The sequence below is a fragment of the Equus quagga genome, chromosome 2, assembly GCF_021613505.1.
Source record: "Equus quagga isolate Etosha38 chromosome 2, UCLA_HA_Equagga_1.0, whole genome shotgun sequence".
NCBI lineage: Eukaryota > Metazoa > Chordata > Mammalia > Perissodactyla > Equidae > Equus > Equus quagga.
In genome coordinates this window covers 28810487-28835243 of record NC_060268.1, presented here as the reverse complement: position 1 = coordinate 28835243, position 24757 = coordinate 28810487, and the positions used below count along the sequence as shown (strand labels likewise).

The 24757-nt window shown below is 41.9% G+C and overlaps 2 protein-coding genes and 1 pseudogene across 10 annotated transcripts in view; 2 read left to right on the top strand and 1 right to left on the bottom strand.

The window, feature by feature from the left end:
- Positions 1-891: 891 nt before the first annotated feature.
- PARP2 (poly(ADP-ribose) polymerase 2) lies at positions 892-10844 on the top strand. 2 transcript variants are annotated; one of them, XM_046655466.1, is made up of 16 exons: positions 892-1026; positions 2010-2171; positions 2500-2570; positions 3414-3464; positions 5005-5101; positions 5555-5630; positions 6521-6623; positions 7358-7520; positions 7779-7917; positions 8693-8756; positions 8838-8972; positions 9256-9383; positions 9526-9625; positions 9998-10096; positions 10332-10456; positions 10575-10844. In XM_046655466.1, the coding sequence occupies exons 1-16, from the start codon at positions 978-980 to the stop codon at positions 10732-10734; spliced, it is 1722 nt and encodes a 573-aa protein (XP_046511422.1). In that variant the 5' UTR covers positions 892-977; the 3' UTR covers positions 10735-10844. The 2 variants fall into 2 exon arrangements, with proteins under 2 accessions (XP_046511422.1, XP_046511423.1); XM_046655467.1 differs by lacking the exons at positions 9256-9383; positions 9526-9625.
- Positions 4718-4818, top strand: LOC124236571 (uncharacterized; annotated as a pseudogene).
- An 8792-nt stretch (positions 10845-19636) lies between the features above and the next one.
- The window catches only part of TEP1 (telomerase associated protein 1), a 41545-nt gene continuing 36424 nt past the window's right edge, over positions 19637-24757 (bottom strand). For 5 of the 8 annotated variants that reach the window (XM_046654159.1, XM_046654158.1, XM_046654163.1 and 2 more), the window contains 12 exons: positions 24297-24404; positions 23786-23918; positions 23627-23703; positions 23389-23521; positions 23114-23250; positions 22830-22954; positions 21694-21837; positions 21461-21557; positions 20637-20742; positions 20325-20530; positions 20091-20195; positions 19637-19871 (listed from right to left, as the gene is read on the bottom strand). In XM_046654159.1, the coding sequence (XP_046510115.1) occupies positions 19749-19871; positions 20091-20195; positions 20325-20530; positions 20637-20742; positions 21461-21557; positions 21694-21837; positions 22830-22954; positions 23114-23250; positions 23389-23521; positions 23627-23703; positions 23786-23918; positions 24297-24404 (1494 nt within the window). In that variant the 3' untranslated portion in view covers positions 19637-19748. Of the gene's footprint in view, positions 19872-20090; positions 20196-20324; positions 20531-20636; positions 20743-21460; positions 21581-21693; positions 21838-22829; positions 22955-23113; positions 23251-23388; positions 23522-23626; positions 23704-23785; positions 23919-24296; positions 24405-24757 lie in introns of those variants that run through there. The other 3 variants (XM_046654164.1, XR_006887562.1, XR_006887563.1) reach the window with 3 other exon arrangements.

Below are 24757 nucleotides of genomic sequence, written 5' to 3'. Positions count from 1 at the left end.
TAAAAACGCAGTCTCAGTTTTTGTTTCAGGGGGTCTGCGATGGGGAATCAGGGATCCGCTCGTTAAGTGCGCTGCCTCCACTCTCCGTGGGGTGGTGGCACCTAAACGTTTGAGAACCCCTGACCTAATGTCACCAAATATCTTTCTAAAGTTGAGATGACCGGGTTTCTCTGCCTTCAGTGGCTCCCAAGTTCATATGCATTCTCGTAGCTTCCTTACATCCCCTCCCTGTTTCCTTCTTTCCTAGTCAAACTCAATTTTTCTCAAACTTTCACCACTCCGTGCTTCTGCTGTATATAACAGCGCATTCTTTCTAATGATACTTCTTGACTCCCTTCTCAGCCACAAGTAATCTTGACTACCTCGTCCACCATTATTACTGATTTTTTTTTTTTTTTTCTTCCTCAAAAGAGGACGGGGGAGAGTAGTCTGAATTAGGTTATGAGGCCCCAGTATCAGGTACCTCACCTCAGCCATTGAACTCACTTCGCTGGCCGTGAGTCTGTTCCAAGCTCCGGCTAAGGAGGCATCCGCCGGGCCCCTCCCCAAGGGCGGGGTCCACAGCATCTCCTGCCCAGTCTGCCCTCGCGCGGAGCCCCGCTCTCTGGGAACCCACCTCCCTGAAGGTCAGGGAGGGCCCTGTTAGGGCCGCTTTTGGCCCTAGTCTCAGACCTTCCCAAGGGACAAGGGGTAGAGTGACGTAAACGCACTCAGCTCGTGGCCCCACCGATGAGCTTCCCTCCGCCCTATGGGGAAAAACAGCTCACCGCAGCATTTATAAGACTCACAGATCTAAAGCCATTTCACGAATAGGGTGACTTCCCACAATGCACAGCGACATGCAAACATAGCGGGGCGTGCCTTTCCTGTACCCTGTGGGCATCTCTCCTGGACGCACGCACGCCGGGTGTTCCCGCGCTGTGACTCTAGGCAAGCGCTTCCTGGGAGAGAGTTGATGACGGCAGCATTCGGGCTCCATGGCGGCTCGGCGGCGGTTGCGGGGGAGGAACAGCAGTCGACCTGGAGGTTCGGAGCTCTTTGTCGGGGGCGGAATGCTGTGGGGCGGGAAGTCGGAAAGGCAACGGCGCCCTCTACTCTAGCCCCTCCCCCTTCCGTCGCCCCCTAACCCTCGCTTGGCCGCCAAGCTAGTTTTGGTTCTAAACTTTTAAAATTTCAGTTTTCAGAGCTATTTGGATTACAGAATTGTGGACCTGTAACAACTGACATAGTGCCAGCACTGTTGTAAATACCTAATGTCATCCACTTTAAAAAATTAATTGTAAGGTACATCATTATTTTATGTACCACTAAGAAAGGAAAAATGCTTCCAATTAAAACATGATGAACATGACTGTTCGTATGTCATGTATTGTGAAATGCATCCCAGTTTCAGAGATAGTAAAGTGCAAGTCTTAGAACTGATGAGATCTCATACTGTGTATTGTATTGTATTCTTAAACGCATAGGCCCACCCTACAGATTTGGTACTATTGTTGTCACCCTCTGGATTTTACATTTGGAGCAACTGAGGTACAAAGAGATGAAATAACTTCTACAAGGTTCCACAGCTAGAAGAGACAGAGCTGGGCCCTAAGCTAGGCAGAGACTCCAGAGCACTCTACTAACCCTTATCTCATACCTCCCTAGGTAGTTTGATGATAGGTGTTGGGGGACGGTGTATTGGGGCACAAGTAAACAGAAGAGATAAGCAGGCTATGAGACTGTGCCTCAGGCTATGAGCTCACAGGAGCCCTGGGATCCCTTTTATTTTATTTTTATTGTATTGTATCCCATTTTTTAAACATTTTAATCTAATGTTTTTTATTTTATTTGGCTAGAATAGCAGTTTAGGAAGTGATTACTCAACTGTTATCAAGAGTTATTTCTTTGTAAACTTACAGAACCGTCCCAAACCAGTTCTTTAGAAAGATGTTTTTCTCAGAGTAGGATCATATTCAGTTTGTACTTGTTCTTTCTTTTGCTTCTCTGCCCATTCTTCTTGCCCTTAGCTTCTGTAGCATTAAATGAAACCGAAAGAGTTAATAATGGCCACACAGCTACAAAAGACCCTCCCCCTGCCAAGAAATCTCGAAGATGCCCGAGGCAGGGGGTGAAAAAGGAGCCTGTGGCTGGAGGAAAGACTGATAAGGAAAAGGCAGAAGACAAGCAAGGTCAGCTTCTTGTGGTAGGCCAGGGACAGAGGGCATGGGCCACCAGGAGGGTCTCTGGGAGGGATGAGGGTGGGGGATATCTTGTTCTTTCAACTCTCGTTCTTTCCTTTCTTGAAGACATAATTAACTTTCTATCCTTGGGGCATACCACAGGACTAGTCTACTTTCTCAGAATCTTCAGTTTCATGTGTTTGAGGTGGATTTAGGCCTGGGCATATCAAGATTGCTTGGGAAGGGCAAAGTTAATTATGACAGGTTTCTGTCTAACCATGACAGCTGTTTTTGACTCCAGTACAAATAGCCATAGTGCATATCTGTCTTTCCTCAGAGTCTGTGAAGACCTTGCTGTTAAAAGGCAAAGTTCCAGTGGACCCAGAGTGCACAGCCAAGGTGGGGAAGGTGAGAGACTCCTTGGCTGTTGATTTCTTAGAGAGCAGTGTTCTGTTGTTATTGAGATTCTCATCTGGAACGTTGCTAGTATTCATTTTAGGAATCCTCTCTGAAATATTACTAGTGATTAATTTTCTCCAAAGCTAAGAGATGGGAGTCATGGAGTTTGGGGTTAATAATCAGTGTTTTGAACATGGTTAACTTCTGGATTGTCATCAGACTTCCACACCTCATTCTCTTTCTCAATTAGAAAATTATGATTATTGAGGAAGAAATGTGAAACTATGCCCTGTATGGCATGAGTTACTGATAAATGGGAAAAGTATTTGAAGAATACAAAAGAAAGGCTTCCAGGTCTGGTCCAGTGGTGCAGCAGTTAGGTTCACATGTTCTGCTTTGGCGGGCCAGGATTCACCGGCCTGGATCCCAGTTGCAGACCCATGCACCACTTGTCAAGCTATGCTGCGGCAGGCGTCCCACATATAAAGTAGAGGAAGATGGGCACGGCTGTTAGCTCAGGACCAGTCTTCCTTGGCAAAAAAGAAGAGGATTGGCAGCAGATGTTAGCTCAGGGCTAATCTTCCTCAAAAAAAAAAATAAAGGCTTCCTCTGGAGCAGTTTTCCTTTAAGTGAAACCTTTGTATTTCTGTAATTATAAAAAGGCTACATGTTTTCATTATAGGCATAACAGGTTATGTTTAGAACAACATACTTTTGCATTTCTTTCCCTTAAAGGTGGATGTTGGCGGTGCTGGAGAATGACACTTTGAGGCATAAGAAAATTTAGAGCCTCACTTAGGATCTCATCAGGGCTGAGATTATACAAATGTCACTGTTTTCTTTTCTCTCTAGGCCCATGTGTACTGTGAAAGGAATGATGTCTATGATGCCATGCTGAATCAGGTAAGGTGAGGAGCCATTCTATTTATGGGAATTTCTTCTTGATAATTATTGATGACAGTGTCCCAATGCCCAGCCCTTTAATTCTGAAGGTCCTTATCTTAGCCATTAGTGGTTCATACTTCCAAGTACTGAGCCCTCATGCACTCTACCTGATAGTGGTGTCCTCTGTGAGAGGCAGATCTTTTTGCAGATTTCATGCTTTCTTGAACCTGTGAACTCTCTATTTTGCACATTTTCTGAGAGACTGTTGGTCTTTGTCTTACTGGCTTCAAGGAACTTTATATGATATGGAGAATAGTCCTTCGTTTATAATATAAATTGCTTGTATCTTTTTGAAATTTGTCATTTGCCTTTTGATTCTCTTTATGGTATGCTTTTTGCCCTGATTGAAGTTTTAAATTTTTATATAGTTAAATTTATTATTTTTTTCTTTTAACATAACCTTTTTCTCTTTATTTGTTTTTGTTGTTTCAAATAAATAAGAATTTGCCTGGATAATACATTTCCTGAATATCTCTTCATGTTTTAATTTATTAATCCATCATATATAATTTTAACAACTACCTAGTATTCCTTTGTTACTACTTCTTTCACTGAAAGTATCATGAGCAGATAGAAAAGATCTTAAGCCCTTTTTTGTTCTAACATCCTGTGACTTTATAATGTGAGTAGGCAGGAGGTAGGAAGGGGCAGCTTAACAAAGAAGAGTGTTTGGATACCCAGGCCTCAGCCTTACAGCCAAGCTGCAGTTCCTTATCATGGACCACTCCATCTTTTCACTCGGAGTTAGTTACTTGTGGGAGACCTCCTTTTAGATAGTAGTCACGTTCTCTCTGAAGATCTCCAAGTCAGGTCATGCTATGTATGGGACAGATGTGGCAGTAGTTGCTGCCTATCCTCTGTCCCCTCCTAACGCTGCCTGCTCTCAGCTCATTGTCCAACTGCTGCAGCTAACAAACCAAAGCTGCAGTTAGAACTATTAAAGAGTAAGTTGTCTAAATAAGTAAGCATAATAGTTACAGACCTTTGGGACATCAAAATTGTTTTCATTTGGAAAATAATAATTGTGAATGGAATGGGAGCTGGAAAAGCACATAGGGCCTAGAAAATATCTATGGAGGGAGCTGAGGCGGGAAAAAATAGAAACCAATCAATGTAAGGTATTTGAGGTTGAGTAGAGTGTATTAGGAACTTTCCAGGCTCCAGCTTTAATTTCTAAGAATCCAAAGTTTAATATAGAAATTCTATTCCTTGTGCTCACTTCAGCATGTATACTAAAATTGGAATGACACAGAGATTAGCATGGCACCTATGCAAGGATGACATGCAAATTTGTGAAGCATTCTATATTTAAAAAAAAAGAAAGAAATTTTATTCCTTCCTTATATCCTTACTCTTATAGGAACATGGTTTTCTTGCCCTATGCTGTCCTTTTCCTTACAGCAGTTACTGGCACTGTAACTACGGAAGAGTTGTTGGTTTATGTGGCTGTTTGCAAGCCTCTCTTCTTGTATGTTTGTATTTCTCTAACTTGTCATAGACCAATCTTCAGTTCAACAACAACAAGTACTATGTGATTCAACTGTTAGAAGATGATGCCCAGAGGAACTTCAGTGTTTGGATGAGATGGGGCCGAGGTAATGACTTTTATTATGGATTTTATGAGTTGACATTCAGAATGCCAGAATCAGCTTGGTGAGTGGTCAAAAGATCCTCTGGGTTTAAATTGGTGGAATGAAGACTCTATAACGTGGGAGGGGCTTAAGAATCAAATTGTGCTTCTTGAAATTAAGGATCGGCAGGCATCCTCATTAGGAAGTTTCCATTGGAAAAGCTAAGAGAAGCCTGTTGAGGCTGAGAACTCGCCTGTGATTAGTCTGCTAGTGCTGCTCAGGGGCTATGGCAGTTAGCAGGTAACTAGTATCAACAGGATCAGTTCCCTGAGCTCTTTCACCTTTCCCTTCTCCCCTTGCTGTCCGTTTGTCAGATGCTAAACAGAGAGACCTGAGAGAGCTAGTTTGTTACTATTAGGAAACTCTTATTGGATTGGGTGGGAGGGAACCATCTTATGTGTGACATTTACTTTGCAGTTGGGAAAGTGGGGCAGCACAGCTTGGTGGCTTGTTCAGGGGACCTCAACAAGGCCAAGGAAATCTTTCAGAAGAAGTGAGTGCTAAGAAATGAGTACCAAAAAATACCTTTCTTCTTGGATGTTTCTTCTTTAAGAATGTTATAATAAGTGTGATTTGGCCTAAATGTTAATGTCTTTCCGCTGTGAGAATCTATGTCTGGAACGCCAAACTGCATCATTAGTTAGTCATGATAGCACCTGGAACCTTGAAATTGACTTAAAAACAGAAGACTCTAATATATTTAGTACATGACCAACAATTTAGGAAATTTGGGGAAAGTGGGATGAGAATATCCAGCTAGAGTTTAAAAAGTTATTTTACTGGGGGCGGCCCAGTGGCGCAGCGGTTAAGTTCGCACGTTCTGCTTTGGTGGCCCCAGGGTTTGCAGGTTCGGATCCCAGGTGTGGACATGGCACCGCTTGGCACGCCATGTTGTGGTAGGCGTCCCACATATAAAGTAGAGGAAGTGGGCATGGATGTTAGCTCAGGGCCAGTCTTCCTCAGCAAAAAGTGGAGGATTGGCAGCAGATGTTAGCTCAGGGCTAATCTTCCTCAAAAAAAAAAATTTATTTTACTATGATATGGGTGAAGAACTTTCTGGAGTCTCTGGGAACATTTCTTTCAGAGAAAGGGATTGGATAGGGATCTTTTATCTGAAATCTCAATGACTTTTGTGGTGTTTTGGGGCCTTTGGGAATCTCGAAGGTCCTCTTTTTCCAATTTTTTGTTCCCTTTGTCTCCAGAGCTTTTCTGTCCATTCAGGGTTCTAATTTACAGTCCGAACTTATGGAATGTTGATATGTGAAAGAGCTCTGCTATGCAAAATAAAGTTTGGTGATGTTCTGTCTAAGGAAACAATGGTAAACCTATCCTTAGTAGTAGACCCTTATTTATAAGATTTTGTCACCCCCTTCGACTCTGCAGATTCCTTGACAAAACAAAAAACAATTGGGAGGGTCGTGAGAAGTTTGAGAAGGTGCCTGGCAAATATGATATGCTGCAGATGGACTATTCCACCACTATTCAGGTAAACTCTGTATGTTTGAGGGGAAAACTGTTTCCTCTTAACCAGGGTGAATTCTAGCAGAATGGCTTAGATCAGGTCCTAAACTAGAACAGACCAGGATATCTTGAGGCTTGCTGTTTCCCACCTAAGTAGAGATTACAGTTCCCTTAGGGGTAACTTTTACCGATTTTTGTAGTCTTGAAGGGACTATAAAATGAGGATAGAATGTACTTCTCTAATCTCTGTTATTTGCTAAGGTTCTTATTAAATCTTAGGTCTTGTTTCCAGAAGTTTAATGTTACAGATCAAGAGAGGAGTAATAAATAGTCAAACTGATAAAACTACATTTAAACTTATTTTCACTTCTCGTTATACACCATAGTAAAAAAATTAATTTTGTCAAACTGAGGTGCAACTAGGGTGCTGAAAACTGTCATATATCTGAAAAATGGAGAAATACTCGTCTTTTAAGATGAGAAGATTTGAGATATACTAGCTGTCTTTACATACTTAAAGACGTCTTATTAGGAGGGCCTTTTAGACTTATTGAGTGTTTTACTATGGGAGGCAGAAATAGGACAAGAAGGCAGAAGTCACACTGAGTACTCTAACTAGGTTAATTGTGGAATGAGCCTGTGTTCTAGCAGAGGCTAACTGATGTCCACCTGCCTGGGATATTGTAGAGCCAGTCCTTACAGGGAGCTTGAAACAGGTCCTTTCAAGATTTCATGATTTTTTTTTTTTTTTGGCCATAGAGTGAAGAGGAAACTAAAAAAGAGGAATCTCTTAAATCCCCCTTGAAACCAGAGTCACAGCTAGATCTTCGTGTCCAGGAGCTGATAAAGTTGATCTGTAATGTCCAGGCCATGGAAGAGATGATGGTAGAAATGAAATATGATGCCAAGAAAGCCCCACTTGGTAGGACTTCAGATTCTATCCTACATTCTTTCTTCATATTTCCTAGTTCCTCTAACAGGATATTTCATCACTGTCATGATTTAAAGCTTGCTGATATTACTGACTGAAGAAAAAGAGATTTGGGGTGAAAGCTTGTATGTGTGGTGGGGGGGCTATTTTGAAAGTTGAAAGGTGAGAGTCTTTGTTGGGCAGGGACATAAATACAGTTTATAGGATGGGACCCTAGTTGTGGAGTCTGATCCCTGGCTGGGCCTGCAGGAAAGCTGACAGTGGCACAAATCAAGGCAGGTTACCAGTCGCTTAAGAAGATTGAGGATTGTATTCGAGCTGGCCAGCATGGACGAGCTCTCACAGAAGCATGCAATGAATTCTATACTAGGATCCCACATGACTTTGGGTAAGACCTGTGCTATTTCTTCACTTTGATCTTCTACCTAACCATATCCCTTACATCACTCAGCAGCAACTATAATCTTTTTAATCTCTTATTTCTAAGGAGATGATCATCTTGAATAGATACAGAGCCAAAATGACTTATAGATAGCCTATTTAATCAGCTTATGAGGATGGGATGCAATCTTTTGGCCTGATTACAACATATTCTCTGACCAAGTGAAAGTTACCAACTCACAAGAGAATGGGTCTAGCTATCCAACAAGTAAAATACCTTCAGGCACATCACCCCTATTCTAACCACACTAACTCCATTTCTGTAAACTCAAATGGTATTAGGTCTATAAAATACATTTTATCTTTATTGATTCTGCATTCTGGTGCTTATTCCTTCTATTGCTTTATACAGCCCTGTGACCTAGAAATAACCCTGAGTGGTCAATAGGTCTACTTCTGCTTCTAGACAGGACTATATCCAAACTATTCCTTATTGGTGTCAATATAGCTTATTTAAAAAATGATCCCATAAAAAAAGGATTTCAACTCTACTTCCAAATGTCAAAACCTGTACAGTTCATTTTATCCTACTCAGAGTATATACATCATATCTCTTTATATATTTGTAAGTTAAAATCTCTTTACAGATCTTTCTCTCAGTTGGAAAACCCCAGTTTCTTATGCCTATTTTCTAAAGGACCTATCTTTAGCCTGTTATTTTTAATCATGTGCCTTTTGGCCACACATCGAGGACTCATTATTGGTCATATCTCTATCCTTAGACTCCGTACCCCTCCTTTAATCCGGACAGAGAAAGAACTGTCAGAAAAAGTACAGCTGCTAGAGGTGAGATGTGTATAGATTGGGAAGTACTGAATCTCTTGTCCCAGGTCCCTCCCACATTGATTCTGTATCTCATCTTGTCAGGCTTTGGGAGATATTGAAATTGCCATGAAGCTGGTGAAGACAGAGCTGCAAAGCCCAGAACACCCATTGGACCAACACTATAGAAAATTACATTGTGCCTTGCGCCCTCTAGACCGTGACAGTTATGAGTTCAAAGTAAGGAAAACGATAATTTATTTTCCTACCTTTAAGGCCCATCCCCCACTCCCACCCCCACCGCAGTGTTTTCTGACTCCTTCTGGTTAACAGCAAACTTTTGTATAGGGCAGAATTTCTATTTACTAGGAATTTGGGGAGGCAGAGGTCTTTCTAACTGCCTTTTGAGACCATTTAGGAGCAGAAAGCTCTGCCAGTTTATACCAGAAGCTGTGAGGCTCTTCAGCTCAGTGTGGTCTCTTGTTGAGTCCACATGAGCCATTTCCTTCATTCTTTTTCACAGGTGATTTCCCAGTACCTACAGTCTACTCATGCTCCCACACACAGTGACTATACCATGACCTTGCTGGATGTTTTTGAAGTAGAGAAGGAGGGTGAGAAAGAAACCTTCAGAGAGGACCTTCATAACAGGTCTCAGTTTAGCTTTGGGTTTGGGAAGGTACTCCCTTGCCCAAAGTACAGTTACAGAACTTACAGAGAAGGATGGCTTATGCTTATGGCCTATGTTTGCAGGAGAGCAATAGAGAGTACAATAATAATGGCTTTTCCTTAGGATGCTGCTATGGCATGGTTCCAGGCTGAGTAATTGGGTGGGAATCCTGAGCCATGGGCTTCGAATTGCCCCACCTGAAGCTCCCATCACAGGTTACATGGTGAGTTGAAATTGAACCCTGGAAGGAGGCACAAGGGAAAAGGATACAATAATTTTATCAGTCCTTTTTTTTCCGTTTTTTCCCTAGGTTAGGATTAGGTGGTACCCTAAAGAATTCAACGAGCTCACTGATAACCCTGACATTTCTTACTACGTCCCTCTTTCTTTAAATTCCTAAAGATATCCCTCCTTTCTCCCCAGAAAGCAGAGATTCACCAATGCAGCTGCCTTCTCTGGAACAGAATCGTGAGGGGAAATGGAGAAGGGTCTATATTGTGTTTAAGATAATGAAAACACAAGGTCAATGGTATGAGCCTCTTTTCTAACATAGTGAGTTAAGCGGCTGACCTTAGTGTTTGTTTATATATTTCAGTTTGGAAAAGGAATCTACTTTGCTGACATGTCTTCCAAGAGTGCCAATTACTGCTTTGCCTCTCACCTAAAGGATACTGGACTGCTGCTCTTATCAGAGGTGAGGCAGGAACACATCTGTGATCTCCAGTTTATTATTAGTTCCTGTTTTTCCAAAGAGAAAAGTTTGAGCCCAGAACCAAGAGGTTCACCTGGGAGAGCTTTAGAGGGGAATTGGAAATTGCCCTGGATCCCTCTGATGGAGTAGGGGAAGAAAGTATTGATAGAATTTTCTGTTTGGCCTTAAAGCCATCCGATTCTCAGTAGGATGTGGGCAAAGATCTTTGGTTTTGCAGGTCGCTCTAGGTCAGTGTAATGAGCTACTAGAGGCCAATCCTGAGGCCGAAGGGTTACTTCAAGGAAAACACAGCACCAAAGGATTGGGCAAGATGGCTCCCAGTCCTGCCTGCTTCACCACCCTGTAAGTACTCAGAGCCTGGAAGGCCAGAAGACTTCTTTTGGCCAGATAAGACTCTACTTTCTGTATTCCAGCTTCTGAACCAGAGGCAGCTGTTGATACACTCTCTTTCATTTGGCAGGAATGGAAGTACAGTGCCCTTAGGACCAGCAAGTGAAACAGGAATTCTGAATCCAGAGGGTTATACCCTCAATTACAATGAATTTATTGTCTACAGCCCCAACCAGGTCCGTATGCGATACCTTCTAAAGATTCGATTTAATTTCTTGCAGTTGTGGTGAATGTTGATATTAAATAAACCAGAGAAGATATGATCCTCAAGCAAGAAAATAAGCAGTTTTGTACTTTTGAATTTTCTGATACTTTATGTAATAAAAATAGTACAAATCTACTGCTGGTTTCTTTGTGCTTTACTTCTCCCAGCACGTACTTCTTCTGATGTTAGTATATCTTTATTTCAAGGACAGAAAGGACACATGCTCTGTATCCCACAGCTAGCTGCATGTTCCTCAGGATCCTGTTCTTTCACAGCAGAATAGCCTCTCTGCAGTGAGGGGTGGTAATGGAGACTGATGCTTTTCCCCATTTCATTCAATTTTTCTGAAAACTGGAGTTTTTTGAGTATTATTGCAGGTAGAGTAGAGGCAGCAAAGGCTGAATTATTCCCTCTTTTCCCATCCAGATCTTCTCACTTGCCTTTTTCCCCTGTTTACCAACTGCAGAGCAGGTCTCCTACCACTTAACGTGCTAGGATTCAGCAGATATCCAGAAATTTGGGGAACACTCGGAGAACTCTCTCTAAGCCTAAATATATCTCGGGGAGGAAAGGAGAGAAGTAGAATGAGCTTTTACCTACCCTGCTCCATCTGAGAGGACCAAAGTCCAAGTCACATCCAAAGACTTCCTGATTACTTGTAAACACATGCAACACAGATACACACACCACACCTCCGTAGATAACAGTGAAGCTTATTTAAATGAAAACAATAATCAGTAACTTTTTAGACACCAGATTACCAATATCTATCAAAATTTAACATGTACACACCCTTTGACCTGAAAATTACAGATGTATATGTTTGCATAGATGTTGTCACTGCGTTTTTGTTATATGCAAAAGATCCATAGATAAGGAACTAGTTAAGTATATTCATTCATTGAAATACTATGCTGCTGTTAAAACTGAAGTAGACTACACTTCCAAAAAATAGAAGAGAAGGGAATACTTACCAGCTCATTCTATGAGGCAATTTGAAACCAAAACCAGAAAAAGATATCACAAGGGAAGAAAACTATAGACCAATATCCCTTAAGAATATAAAGGCGGGGCCAGCTCAGTGGTGCAGCGGTTAAGTGCACATGTTCCACTTCCGTGCGGTTCGCTGGTTTGAATCCTGGGTGCAGACGTGGTACCACTTGGTACACCATACTGTCATAGGTGTCCCACATATAAAGTAGAGGCAGATGGGCACAGTTGTTAGTCAAGGCCAGTCTTCCTCAAAAAAAAAAAAAAAAAAAAGAAATGGAAAATAAAATACTACCAAGCCTAAATCAGTAACATGTAAAAAGGATTATACACCATGACCAAGTGAGGTTGATTACTGAAATGCAAGTTTGGTTCAACATGAAGATCAGCCAATGTAAGGCAAAAATCACATGACCATCTCATTAGAGACAGAAAAAGCATTTAGCAAAATCCAACATTCTTTTATGATAAACATTTAACAAACTAAGAATGAAAGGGTACTTCTTTAACCTGATAAAGGACATCTATGAAAAACCCACAGGAAGATCCTCCCAAGATCAGGAACAAGACTAGGATGTCCACTCTCACCGTTTCCATTCAACTATGTCTAGGGCTCTAGCCATAGTAACTAGACAAGAAAAGAGGGGAGGAAAAGGCATCCAGATGGAAAAGGAAGAAGTAAAACTGTATTTGCAGGTTACATGATCTAATATAAATTAAAACCTTAAAAGAATACATACACACACAAAAAGAAGAAAATAATTAGGAACAGATTTAACCAAAGAAGTACAAAACTTGTCCAATGAAAACTATAAAACACCGTTGAAAGGAATTTAAGGAGAGCTAAATAAATGAGAAGACATTCTGTGTTCATGGGTTGAAAGGCTTAATATTCAGTTGGCAAGACTCCCCAAAGCACTGCAGATTCGATGCACTTGCTATCAAAATTCCAACAGCGTTTTTTTCACAAATGGACAAGAAAAACCTAAAATTCATAGGAAATTGTAAAGGGATCATGAATAGCCAAAACAATCTTGAAAAAGAACAAAGTTAGAGGACTTACACTTCCTAATTTCAAAACTTACTGCAAAGCAATAAGACAGTGTGGTATTCTCATAAAGATGATATACTGATCAATAAAATTGAGAGTCCAAAGATAAACCCTTGCATCTACGGTCAATTGATTTTCAACAAGGATGCCAAGACTATTCAATGGGCGAAAGAACACTCTTTTCAACAAATAGTGCTGGGACTGCTTGAATATACACATGCAAAGTAATCAGTTTGGAACACTACTTCACACTGTGAAAATTAATTCAAACCTATCAAAGACCTAAATGTAAGAGTATCAAAGACCTAAATGTAAGAGCTAAAATTATAAAACTCTTAGAAAACAGAGGGAAATCTGTGACCTCGTATTAGGCAACATTTTTTGAGATATGACACCAACAGCACAAGCAACCTAAGAAAATAATAGCTGTTAGTTTTCATCAAAATTTAAAACTTTTTTCCATCAAAGGACTATGAAGAAAGTAAAAAAAAAAAAAAAACCATACAATGGGAGAAAATATTTTGGTTCACAAATCATAATCTGATGAGGATCTAGTGTCCAGAATATATAATAAACTTTCACAATTTCAACAATAAAAAGACAACCCAATTAAAAACCAAGAAACGGATTTGAATAGACATTTCCCCAAAGAAGAAATACAAATGGCCAATAAGCACATGAAAAGATGCTCAGGGGCCAGCCTCATGGCCAAGTCATTAAGTTCGCATGCTCCACTTTGGCAGCCCAGGGTTTCACCGGTTCGGATCCTGGGCGCAGACATGGCACTGCTCATCAGGCCATGCTGAGGTGGCATCCCACATGCCACAACTAGAAGGACCCACAACTAAACATATATACAACTATGTACCCTGGGGCTTTGGGGAGAAGGAAAAAAAATATTTAAAGAAAAGAAAAAAGATGCTCAACATCATTAGATATTAAGGAAACGTAAGTCAAAACCACAATGAGGTAACACTTCACACCCACTAGCGTGACTATAATAAAAAAAGCCCAACAATAACAAGTGTTGGCGATGATCTGGATGAAGTAGAGCCCTCATGCATTACTAGTGAGAATGTAAAATGGCACAGCTGCTTAGGAAAATAGTTTAGCAGTTCTTCAAATAGTTAAACAGAGCTACCATGTAATCCACCAATTCCACTCCTAGGTATAACCAAGGAACTTGAATAGAACTGTTGACACAAAAACTTAAATGAATGTTTAAGCAATATGGAAACAACCAGAAAGTCTATCAACTGATGAATGCGTAAACAAAATGTTGTTTATCTATATGATGGAATATTGTTCAGCGATAAAATGAAATAAAGTATTGATACACTCCGCAACATGGATGAACCTTGGAAACATGTAAGTGAAAGAAGCCACACAAACGGCCACCCGTTGCACAATTCCATTTATATGAAATATCTTGAATAGGCAAACCCATAGGGACAAAAAGCAAATTAGTGATTGCCAGTGGCTGGAGAAAGGGGTGAGAGGGGAGTGACAACTAACGGGTACAATGTTTCTTGTTGCAGTGAAGAAAATGTTCTGGGATTAGTGGTGATAGTTGCACATTGGAATATAGTAAAAACCACTAATTGTACACTTTAAAAGGGTGAAATTGAATTATGTCTTTACAAATGTTCTGAATTTTTGCGATATATATTTTCCTATAAAAATATTGGCCAAAAATGATGAATTGAAATATACATATTATGAAGTTTGAGTAGTAAAATTCAAGAGGTTCCCAAAGAGTAAAATAGATATTCATGATTCCAAACTGATATAAATGAATGACTCCATGAATGAAAAAATGGGGAAGAGGGATAAATATTCCTTTCAGAAAAATTTCAATTAATGTAGAAGGCCTAAGGGAAATATAAAATCATTAGAAAACCACAGTAATAATTGCTGCTGTCAAGATTGATGGATGAATGCTAAAATTAGTCAGTGAAACAGGATATTTGTGTGGTCTCAAAAACCTACCTCAAAATTTATTAATTACCTTGGTGATTTTCACATACGACCATAAGTTCTTTGATACCTCTCCCTCCTGGAGGTTTAATCCTGCCGGAGCCGTGGCTACATCATTTGATCGGCTGTTTGACAGCGTCCAGCCGATTAACGCCTAGGGGTGCAGGGTTGCCCCTTGTTGAAGAATAACCGGCCGGCCCCTCACATAGTTCTGAAACCTGTGCTGTTTCTAATTGCCCTTCATTCCTTTTCCTTTCTTAACCTCCAGTTTTCACTCCTTTGGGTGGCTGCTTGGGAGGCACTACCTCCTGGGAAAATTAGATATAGTAAGAGAATGTGACCACCTGCAGGTAACTTTCAAGATATTTTTCAGTTAATTATTGGAGGAGCACACAGTCCCATTTGAGACAAGCAGAAAGGAATCCTGCCCAGATAAGATGTCGAATTAGGTTTATGGCCTCTATCTGGTTAATGTTTCCTTCTCCCTCCAGTTCTTTGTCTAAATATATATGCATCGTCCTTCTAAGTTTGCTGGTTAATTGGATGATCAAGAAGTATCTATATATTATTCTTGACCTTCTGCTTTCTGTTAAAATGTTATAGAGGTTTTCTCCTAAAAGCAATAAATAATAAATAATTGATGAGTAGAAGGGCCGAGGGGTGCAGGGATGCCCCTTGGTGAAGAATGGCCGGCCAACACCCCTGATATTTTCTGAATTATTTGCATGCTTTCTAGCAAGGTTATGTCTATACTTATTTCTGTTCTTTATTCTTGAAGATATATAGTTTAGCTTAGCTTTTCAGCCCTTTACTTTACTAACAAAATGATACTTTCTCCGGCAGTGTGCTTAAGGGACTGTTAGCTCCACAATCTAAAAGACAAAGGAATGGTTTCACCCCCTAAAGGGAGCGAAAATGTAAAGATGTTTAACTGCCCGCTGAGAATGCAGATAGCCCTGGGGATAGGACACCTTGGAGTCGCCTTTTGTTCCCATTAACCATCTACACTAATGGCGTAAATGATTGAGGGAGGCAGGGATGGCTCCACCAGGATGTAACCAGACGGACTGCTGTCCTGTCTGGAGGCCTGGACCTTCTCTCTTTGATTTAACTTTACCATGAATTACAACAGATGCCTAGGTACCTATCTCCTTTAGCTTAGAGACAACAAACACTAGTTAATTGCAGAGAAGACTACCATTAACCTTATGCTCTATAGAGTAGAATGCTAATAAATATTCTTGTGCTCGTTTTTTACTTCCTTATCTCTCTGAGAATATTTGTAGAACTATTTCTGTACTAATCCTGAAAAATATATAAACGACACTGGTGCACAGTAAAGTCGGACTTGCTAACACCAACCCAAGTCTCACGTCCTCTTTATTTTCCCCTACCTCAGTTTTTCGCTGACGCCGTCTCCCCCACGGGAACCTGGACTCTGCCGAGGCTGGACCCCGGCATAATCCCTCTCCCCTTGAGTGTGGGCTGAATTTAGTGACTTGCTTCTAACAGAGTATGGAAAAGTTATGGTAAAAAAAACCCCAGCAAATATTACCTTCACCTTAAAAGTGATCAAAGAACATCACCAGTGATAACTCACATTGATAGCATGTGCCTCTGATATAATGTAACAAGAGCACATGATCTCTTGTATATTTCCCTTAAACCCAGAATCTCAGTCTATTCATGAGAAAACAGCAGACAAACCCAACTGAAGGACATTCTACAAAACACCTGACCCGTACTCCAAATGTGTCAAGGTTATGGAAAGACCGAGAAACTTACAATTGGAGGAGACTAAGGAGATACAATGGGTAAAATGCAATGTGGTATTCTGGATGGTGGAAAAACTGGGAAATTCCCAATCATACCTGTAGTTAATAATATTGTGCCAATGTTAATCTCTTAATTTTGCTAAATGTAACATGGTTATATAAGATGTTAACATTAGAGGAAGCTGGGTGAAAGGTGAACAGGAATACTCTCCTGTAAATCTTAAATGATTAAAAAAAAAAGATTAAGAGCCATTCTACTGGAAAAGCACCAACACAAATAGGTTCCTTGGGTGTACAACTGTGCAGTGTCTGGTTCCTGGTTCTCCTTCCAAATATATGGAGGCTACTTCCCTTCTCTTTTGACGTTAAGTAAGGCCATGAGACTTGATTTGCTCATATTTATAAAATACGAGTGGAAATGATGTGTTTTATTTCCAGGTAGAAGATTGAGAGCCAACAAGTTTTTGGGGTTTATATATATATATTTCCTTTTTCCTGCTTTTGCAGCCATTGAAGCACAGATCACTAAGTGTGAGCAAAGTAGAGCAGAGCCCTCTCACTGACCCTCAATGTGAATGTGGCACAAGTGAAAAAAGTACATCTTTGCTATTTTAAGCTGTTGACATTCTGGGGTTGTTACCAAGTCATAACCTCAATATCCTAACTGATACAAAACACACCCATTGTCCTGGATGGAAAGATCAGGTATTTGAAAGAATATCAGTTCCCCATATATACATTTTGAAAACTGAAGAATTGAGTCCAGAGTTTATCTGACCAGTTAAATACATACCAATAATCAAGACATTATTGAGGAAGAACAACAGTGATACTTGGACTGTTGGAAAAGTAAAACAGCAGTCAAGCTAGCACTTACTGAACACATACCACTAAGTGTCAGCTACTGTTCTAAGTGTTTAACACATCTTCAGTCATTTAATCCTCCCAATATCCCCATGAAGTAGGCACCATTCTTATTCTGTTTTACAAATGGAGAAAGGGAGGCATGGAAATTTGAACTCAGGCAGTCCTATTCAAGTCCATGCTTTTAGCCACTTTGTTACCCAGACTCTCTAGAGTAGTGGCTACTCAAACCTTCTGTGATGAAGGACCAGTTGTTGGGTTTTTTAAATTTCTGATCTGTCATGGAACAATACTTTTATAAAATATAATAGAAATGATTTACTAGGAAAATGAAGTGAAAAGCATACAAAATATAAGCCTCAGTTTTTATTATTATATCTGTCAAATATAAGATTACTTTTCAAATTCCTATAACAATTTCTAAATGCTTTGTCTCAACTTCTATACGTATCTCATTGTGCACCATTAACAATTTGTGGACTGGCACGGGTCCACACACCAAACTTTTGAGTAGCTCTGCTCTAGATTTCAAAAACAGAATGTGCATAGATATGTAAAAAAACAAATGTATAAAAATTTGGTATATGAAAAAGTTGCTTTTGCCAATGCGTAGGGAAAGAAAAGATTGTTCCAGTGTCCATAATCCCACAATGCAATGGCTATCATTGTGGAACTCATCTAGTAACTAGGAGACATTGAAATCCTGTTTAATGGTGAGAATTCGGAGATGTCAATGTAAAACCTAAATTGGTTTTCCCTTCAACTCCTTTGGGCACATGTTCACTTTTACCTAGAGTCTCTTCTTATCTTTACTCACAGCCATTATACTACCTCGCTGTGTCAGTCCAAGATAAGAAAGACAGAAAAAAACCTTCAAGTGGACCTGGCCAACGAGGCTGAGTCTACTGAGCAAATTAGCCTTTGCTTAACTTTCTCCATCCCCATTCCTCCAGCCTTAACTGGGGTACTTTTGTAGAACTTTTAGAGCATGGAAGACAGACATCTAGGACTCCCTCCTGTCCTTGGTCCATGCTTTCAGGGAAGCAAAAGGCAAAAGATTGAAACCAGCAACTTTTAGGATGATGCCAGGCTATGGTTCTCTGTAGCATTTCTGGGTTGTGCTGTGAATCATAAATTTCAATTACCTTAACTTGGACTTCTAGTCACAAGGTACATGTGGAGGAGGTGGTCTAGAAAGTATGTTTAGAGCCCTTCATGAGGCACAGGAGACAAGATAGAAGCATGACTTATGATTCAGACTTATCAGCTGATGGCATTCCTATGTCTTTATCCTCTAGCTAAGCGAGACCATGAGGTATTGGTAAAATAAGGTAAGGTCCCTCAGGTGATTTCTCTATGTAAAACCTGGAATCAGGGCAAAGTGAGAACAAAACTTAGTACCCCTGAACTCCCCAAATCCTCAAAACTCATTTCTAGACCAGAGAGCAGTAGCATTTTCTCTGAGAGAACCCTGTCGACCCAGAACAAAATCTTATAATAGCCTTGCCTTATCATATACAAGTCCCTGAATTCCTGGACACAGAAGACTCTTAACCCTTCCTTAACCCTTAGAAAAAAAGGCCTCAGGGAACTTCTTCTCCTATAAGATAGAATTACAGGAAAATAAGAAGGTTCTAGAACTTTTACTTAAGAGGATCACAGTCCATGGTAAGTCCATGAGTATGATTCTTCCACCTTTCAAGTCGTTTTAATCTGTGAACTTCAGTTTGAGAGAGAGAGACTTTCACGATCTCTTCCAAGAATGCAAATTACTATATTGACTAATCCTTGCAAGTCAAGTGGCTGCTGCTGCTCTGTCAGAGGTTGTGAAAGCCAGAAGACTCCTTGTGCTTTCAGCACCTGGCTTCCCACCTCTCATCTGGGCAGTGAGTTCTGAGTAGATGGGGCTGTTTCTGGGAGAGGCACCTAGAGTTGTGCTAGTTCTCTCCCAGTTCTTTCTAAGGCACTGGACTCACTCCTTCCTTTATTCTTTCTTGACCAAGTGAGAGGTCTTTAGCTCTCTACTCAAACTAAGTGCTGGCCAACATCACTTTCATTCCTCCTCCTGGCAGGAATGGTATCTTAAGATCCTGGGGCCGCGATGACACAAGAATTCAAAAGGCTCCTTTCCAAGAATATCTACTAAAGACCTGGTTCCCTTTCTTGCACTTCTAATAAGTATTAATGTTAAATCAGAAAAGAAACATTAGAATGTCCATATTCTTCCCTCTTGGTCCAAATCCACATGAGAACACAGGCAGGACTGCACCTGAGATTTTCTGACACTTTATTTTTATAATTTTATTGAGAAAGTAGCCAGTAGTATCTTCAGGCTTTGCATCTCTGGCACAAGTGGTGCCTTTGCCCTGAGTAGCTGCATCTTCATTCCCAGGACAGAAAGTACACATTGCCCTGCATGTCTCCCACTGCGAGCTGCAGGGTAGAGTCAGGACCCAGCCAGGGTTCCAGGCAGCTCGCTGCCCCTTCACATCGAAACAGGCCCAGCTACAATGGGAACAAAAACAGGGGTGATGAGAGATACGCCGAGGGCCTCCTTATTAACTTGTCTTTCTCTCACATTAATGCCTTTATTTAGAAACAGGTTAGTCGCACATTATTGCAAGAAAGCTAGAAGAAAACAGAATTTTGCTCTTTTGTCCTTTCTTATCCCAAGTTTGCTCTCTGGTGACATCCCTTTAGTCCTCCTTGCACATACACACTTACCAGTTGCATACTGGGTCTCTCCCATAGCTTAACATCTCTGTCCTTTGAAGCTGTCACCAGCAACTCAGGCAGCACATGGAGAGCTGTGACAGAGCCCGAGTGAATCTGAGAGAGGAAGGGGAAGCAATATGGTGAGTCCTCAGTGGGCCCTCCTCAGTCAAGGAAGCATCAAAGTCTGCTGGGTCAGACCTAGAGCCTCCTCCCCTATATTTGTGAACTTTCCCTGAAACTAACCTTTCTTCGCTGCTGTGTCTTTAGATCTGTGGTTCTGGGCCAGCTATCCACATCAGTATCTATGGATGGGTCTGTCCCCGGAGTTTGGGTTTCAGGCATTTTTGCTTCTTTCTGCCAGATGTTATCTGTGGTCCATTGTCCTTCAAGGGTGCATTTGGCTAGGTTCCATAGCATCCCATCAGAGCTGGCACACAAAAACGAGGACTCTGCCATTTCAAGGGCAGAGTTAGAGCCAGGCTTCAGGCTTCGAGGGATCCACCATCCTCCCCTAAGCCATCTCTGAACTCCTCAGGTCCTCTCATTACCACTCACCAGATTCAGGCTTGGCCTGAGTTACCAATGTTAGGGTCCCACTAGGATTCTCTAAGTTCACACAAAAGTCCAATGTCTCTTCAAACTCTCCTGATTCCTTCTGCCTCTGTGAAAGGATAGATCATTTTGTTCAGTCTACTTGCATCACTTAACCCTAGCCAGCCAAAGCAACTGTTTTTTGCTCTAGGCTGGTTAGGATTCTTTTTTTAACTGTAATTTAGATACAGTAAAGTGCACAAATCTTAAATGTTCATCTCTATAAATGTTTACACGTGTATATGCTATCACCACCGAGATCAAGTTGTAGAACCTTTCCATCACCACAGAAAGTGGACCCCTTTGTAGTCAATACCAGAGCACCAGAACAATCAGTGTGACAGACTAATTGAACAATATTGTGACTTCTGTCACCATAAATTAGTTTTGCTTGTTCTTTAACTTCATTTAAGTGAAATCATGTAGTACATACTCTTTTATGTCTGCCTTCTTTTGCCCAACATTATGTCTATGAGATATGTCTGTATCATTCCAGACACTGCTAAAACAGTGGCAAGACAAGAGAGACATAACAAAATGCAATTAAGAAAACTCCTATGTTTATGGTTTCCCGTCATGTTTTAAACACTAGAATCCTTTTTTATAACAATGAAATCTGAAAGGGAAACCCAGTATAGAATGCTCTTAAGTAGAGCTGCTCCAGTTGAAGGAAGAGACAGGGATTTGGATCCTAATGCCTTTCCCTTCTTCTCACTCTCCATGATGGCCCCAAGGTTTAAAATATTGATCCTGGACAAACGTTTAACACACACTCAAACAGGACTTACTAAGACAGAAAGAGCTCCAGAGGCCGTTGGCTGTAGGATGAACACACCATAGTCCTGGTGGGTGGACAACATGATAGGATGTTCTCCAAAACTGGTCCTGGTTTATAAAAAAGAAGGAAGCTGAGCCTCTGTTAGACCCCAGTGTTTTGTTAGTTAGACCCAGTCTCAGGGTAACCACTAACCCACTTTTCCTCTTTCTCTAGCCTGAGAGGAAACAGCATTTTGGCTCTTACCAGATTTCAGAGGGAGCATCCCCTGGCTTCATGCGCAGTAAATGCAAATCCGCTTTGGCCAAGATGAGGGAGTGTCCATCAGGGGCCAGGGCCATACCCGTCAGGAACCCTAAGTCCTCCTGCAGAACTTGTTTCAGGTGAAGACTAGCTCGAAACAGGTACATGGACAGAGGAAGATCCTGCTTTAGTGTACCTCTCTCAGGCTTCTCAGTTGCCCACAAATCCCTCAGGAGTGAAGTACAAAACAAAATGCACGACCTTCCCTACATATTCTCTCCCTCTTTGTGTTTTTCTTACATCAGTATTCATCATCACCATCCCCTTACTTGCTCAAACTAGGAATCTCTCATATTCTTGTCTTTTCCTTCTCTCCTGACCTCCAACTGCCCCATAAGCACTGTGGATTCTACTTGTAACACATTTGAATCTCTGCCTCTCCTTCTCATCCTCACTGCCCAGCTCAGGGCCGACGTTATGTCCCCCTGGACCATGGCAACAGCTGTAAAAGTGGCCTCCCTGCCTTTAGTATCTCTCTACTATCCATCCTCCATAGTGCCACCAGAGTTCCCTTTCAAAATTCAGATAATTATTCTGCTCAAAGTTCTTAGCTCTGTGTCCTCTATAGCCTCACCCCAGTTTATGTTTTCAGTTCAATTCCCTACCCTCCCACTCCCACCAAGAACCCAAAGACCTGGCTATACTCAGAATACACCATGCACTCTCAGGCCTCCATGGCTTTTGTTAACGCTACTTCCTCTTCCGAAAACACCATTCCCTTCCCTTACTGGTCCAGAAAACTCCTGTTCATCCTTGAAGCCCAACCTCAAATAGTAACTCTTTTGTAAACCGTAAATTTCTAAAATTCTGCAGCCCCAGTAATCTTATATATATAGATGTCTTTATTATAGCATTAATCACTCTGAATATTGTTGGCAGTTTATGTACATGCACATTCCTCCAGTGTGAGCTTCCTTAATTAAACAATAAATTTCAATCTGGTTCACACTGCTTGGCCCGGGGCTTAGCATAAAGCAGGCACTTGATAATTATTATTTAAATTGACACTGGAGGGAGGCAAAATCCTGGGTGTAAGGAGATCCTGTTCCTATCACAATAACCCAGCTGCCTCATTTCACCTGAAATTTCCGGGTGTTGAATCCTTCTGCCATTCCACTTGCCACTCGCTGACTTTTTCATCAGCACTGAGAACAATCAAGGTGTGTGCCGAGTACCAGACTAGAGAGCTGATGCGGCCAGGAGCCTGGTGAATACAAGCTCATTTCAGTATTTCTGAAGAGCCAGGACTAACCCTCTGTCCTTTCCCAGGCACCTATGCAAGGTCTAACCCCAGCACGTACTATTAAATACCTAGCCAGGGCAGAATGCACATAGACAAAGAACTGAGGGTGCCCTAACTCACCTGTGCTGTGGCCACAGCCTTAGCTTCCTGCCACAAGGTTAGTTCCCCAGCTTGATTCCCAGACACTGCCAAAGAACCATCTGGGGCCCAGGCCACAGCAGTGATGGCTGTAGGACTCCTCGGTATATACGTGTCATCTGGAGAAGAAAGAAGTAATTTATTAGGAGTTGGACCATTGCTGGGATTCAAGAGGACATATCAGCCTACCCTTGACCTTCTTGGTCCCACTAACATACCCCTCTTTCATACCTTGCCTCTCTCCATGCCTTACTCACCTGCTTCCTTAGGTACCTGCCAGAGCCGTACAGAACCATCCTCTGAGGTGGTCAGCAGGAGGCCTGAGGTTTCTGAAACAGCAGCTGCACTGACTGGGCCACTGTGTCCCAGGAGGGTGTGTGTTTGAAACACCTAGGAGGACAGGATGGAGATAGGACAGTAGGGGGTTGACACAACAGAGGTTGTACTACATACCCTCTCCAGCTCCCCCCAGCCCAAACCTTTCAGGGAACTCACCAAGAGTGGATGCCACAACTGTGTGGTCCCATCCAGTCCAGCAGTCACCACCAGAAGCTCTGACCCAGGCTGGCCAGCTGATAAGGCAAGAGACTGAGTCAGAGGCAGGGGAGACGGGAAGAGGCAGCAAGGAAGGGAAGGTGGCTGACATATCATCACCTGCACGAGGCTCCAGGGCAGCTGCACACTGACTGATGGGTCCTGAGTGAGCAGGAATGCTGGTCAGCTCCACGCCTTGATGGTCCCACACTTTCAAGGTCCCATCCCGGCCCACGGACACCACATGCTCCTCCTGCCCCAGAGCACAGGATCAGAGCAGAGTCACACTGAGCAGGACATGGGAAGTATGACTCCTGCTACAGATGTGTGGGCTAAGTATTAGGGGCTTAGAAGACATCAAAGAGTGAGGAAAACTCCGGGACAGTGAGGATGGGAGGCTCAGGACTGCAACCCCACCACAAGGTCATGATACTAAGATGTGTTTTCAAGCCCTCCCTCCCTTCACACCAACCCTCAGCCTCAATATCCTAATCTGGTTCTAATCCAGGCCCAAACATCTCATTCTTTATACTTCTTTTGCCTTTGGGATTAGATACCCAATGCATCCAGTCTCCTGAAGCCCCCTTAGCCTTCCCAGAGACCCCCGGTGAGCTCTCCATTGCCTTCTCACCACAGCCACCACGGCGCTCACGGCACTCTGATGACCCAGGAACTGACCAAGCTGCTGTCCCGACTCTGGGTCCCACAGCCCCACAGAGCCATCGCTGGAGCAAGAGACCTGCAGAGTCAGAGGTTAGAGGAGCAGAGTTATCACCATCCCACCAGCATTTTTGTAAGTTTATTATGTCGCGTGGAGGGCAGTAAGCCTTGTGATTAAGAGCATGGGCTGTCCTGGGTTCAAATCTGAGCTCCACCATTCATTACTTCATGACCTGGAACAAGCTCATCTCTTGGAGCCTTAGATTTCTCATCTATTCAACAAGGATAATAACAGTGTACCTATCTGATATTGTTGCTGTGGTGCTGATGCATCTTTATAAAGGACTCAGCATGCTGCCTTGTACAGAGTGAGCAGTGCATAAATAGTAGCTATTGTCGTTGTTATTAACATAATGTCAGTCAACAAACTCA

Bases quoted from the DNA above. Each gene is read 5' to 3' on its own strand.
- PARP2 (XM_046655466.1), top strand. From the start codon at position 978: ATGGCGGCTCGGCGGCGGTTGCGGGGGAGGAACAGCAGTCGACCTGGA. The intron at 5,102-5,554 runs GTAATGACTTTT...TTTACTTTGCAG, and splicing joins TTGGATGAGATGGGGCCGAG to TTGGGAAAGTGGGGCAGCAC. The intron at 9,384-9,525 runs GTCTCAGTTTAG...GCTTTTCCTTAG, and splicing joins AGAGAGGACCTTCATAACAG to GATGCTGCTATGGCATGGTT.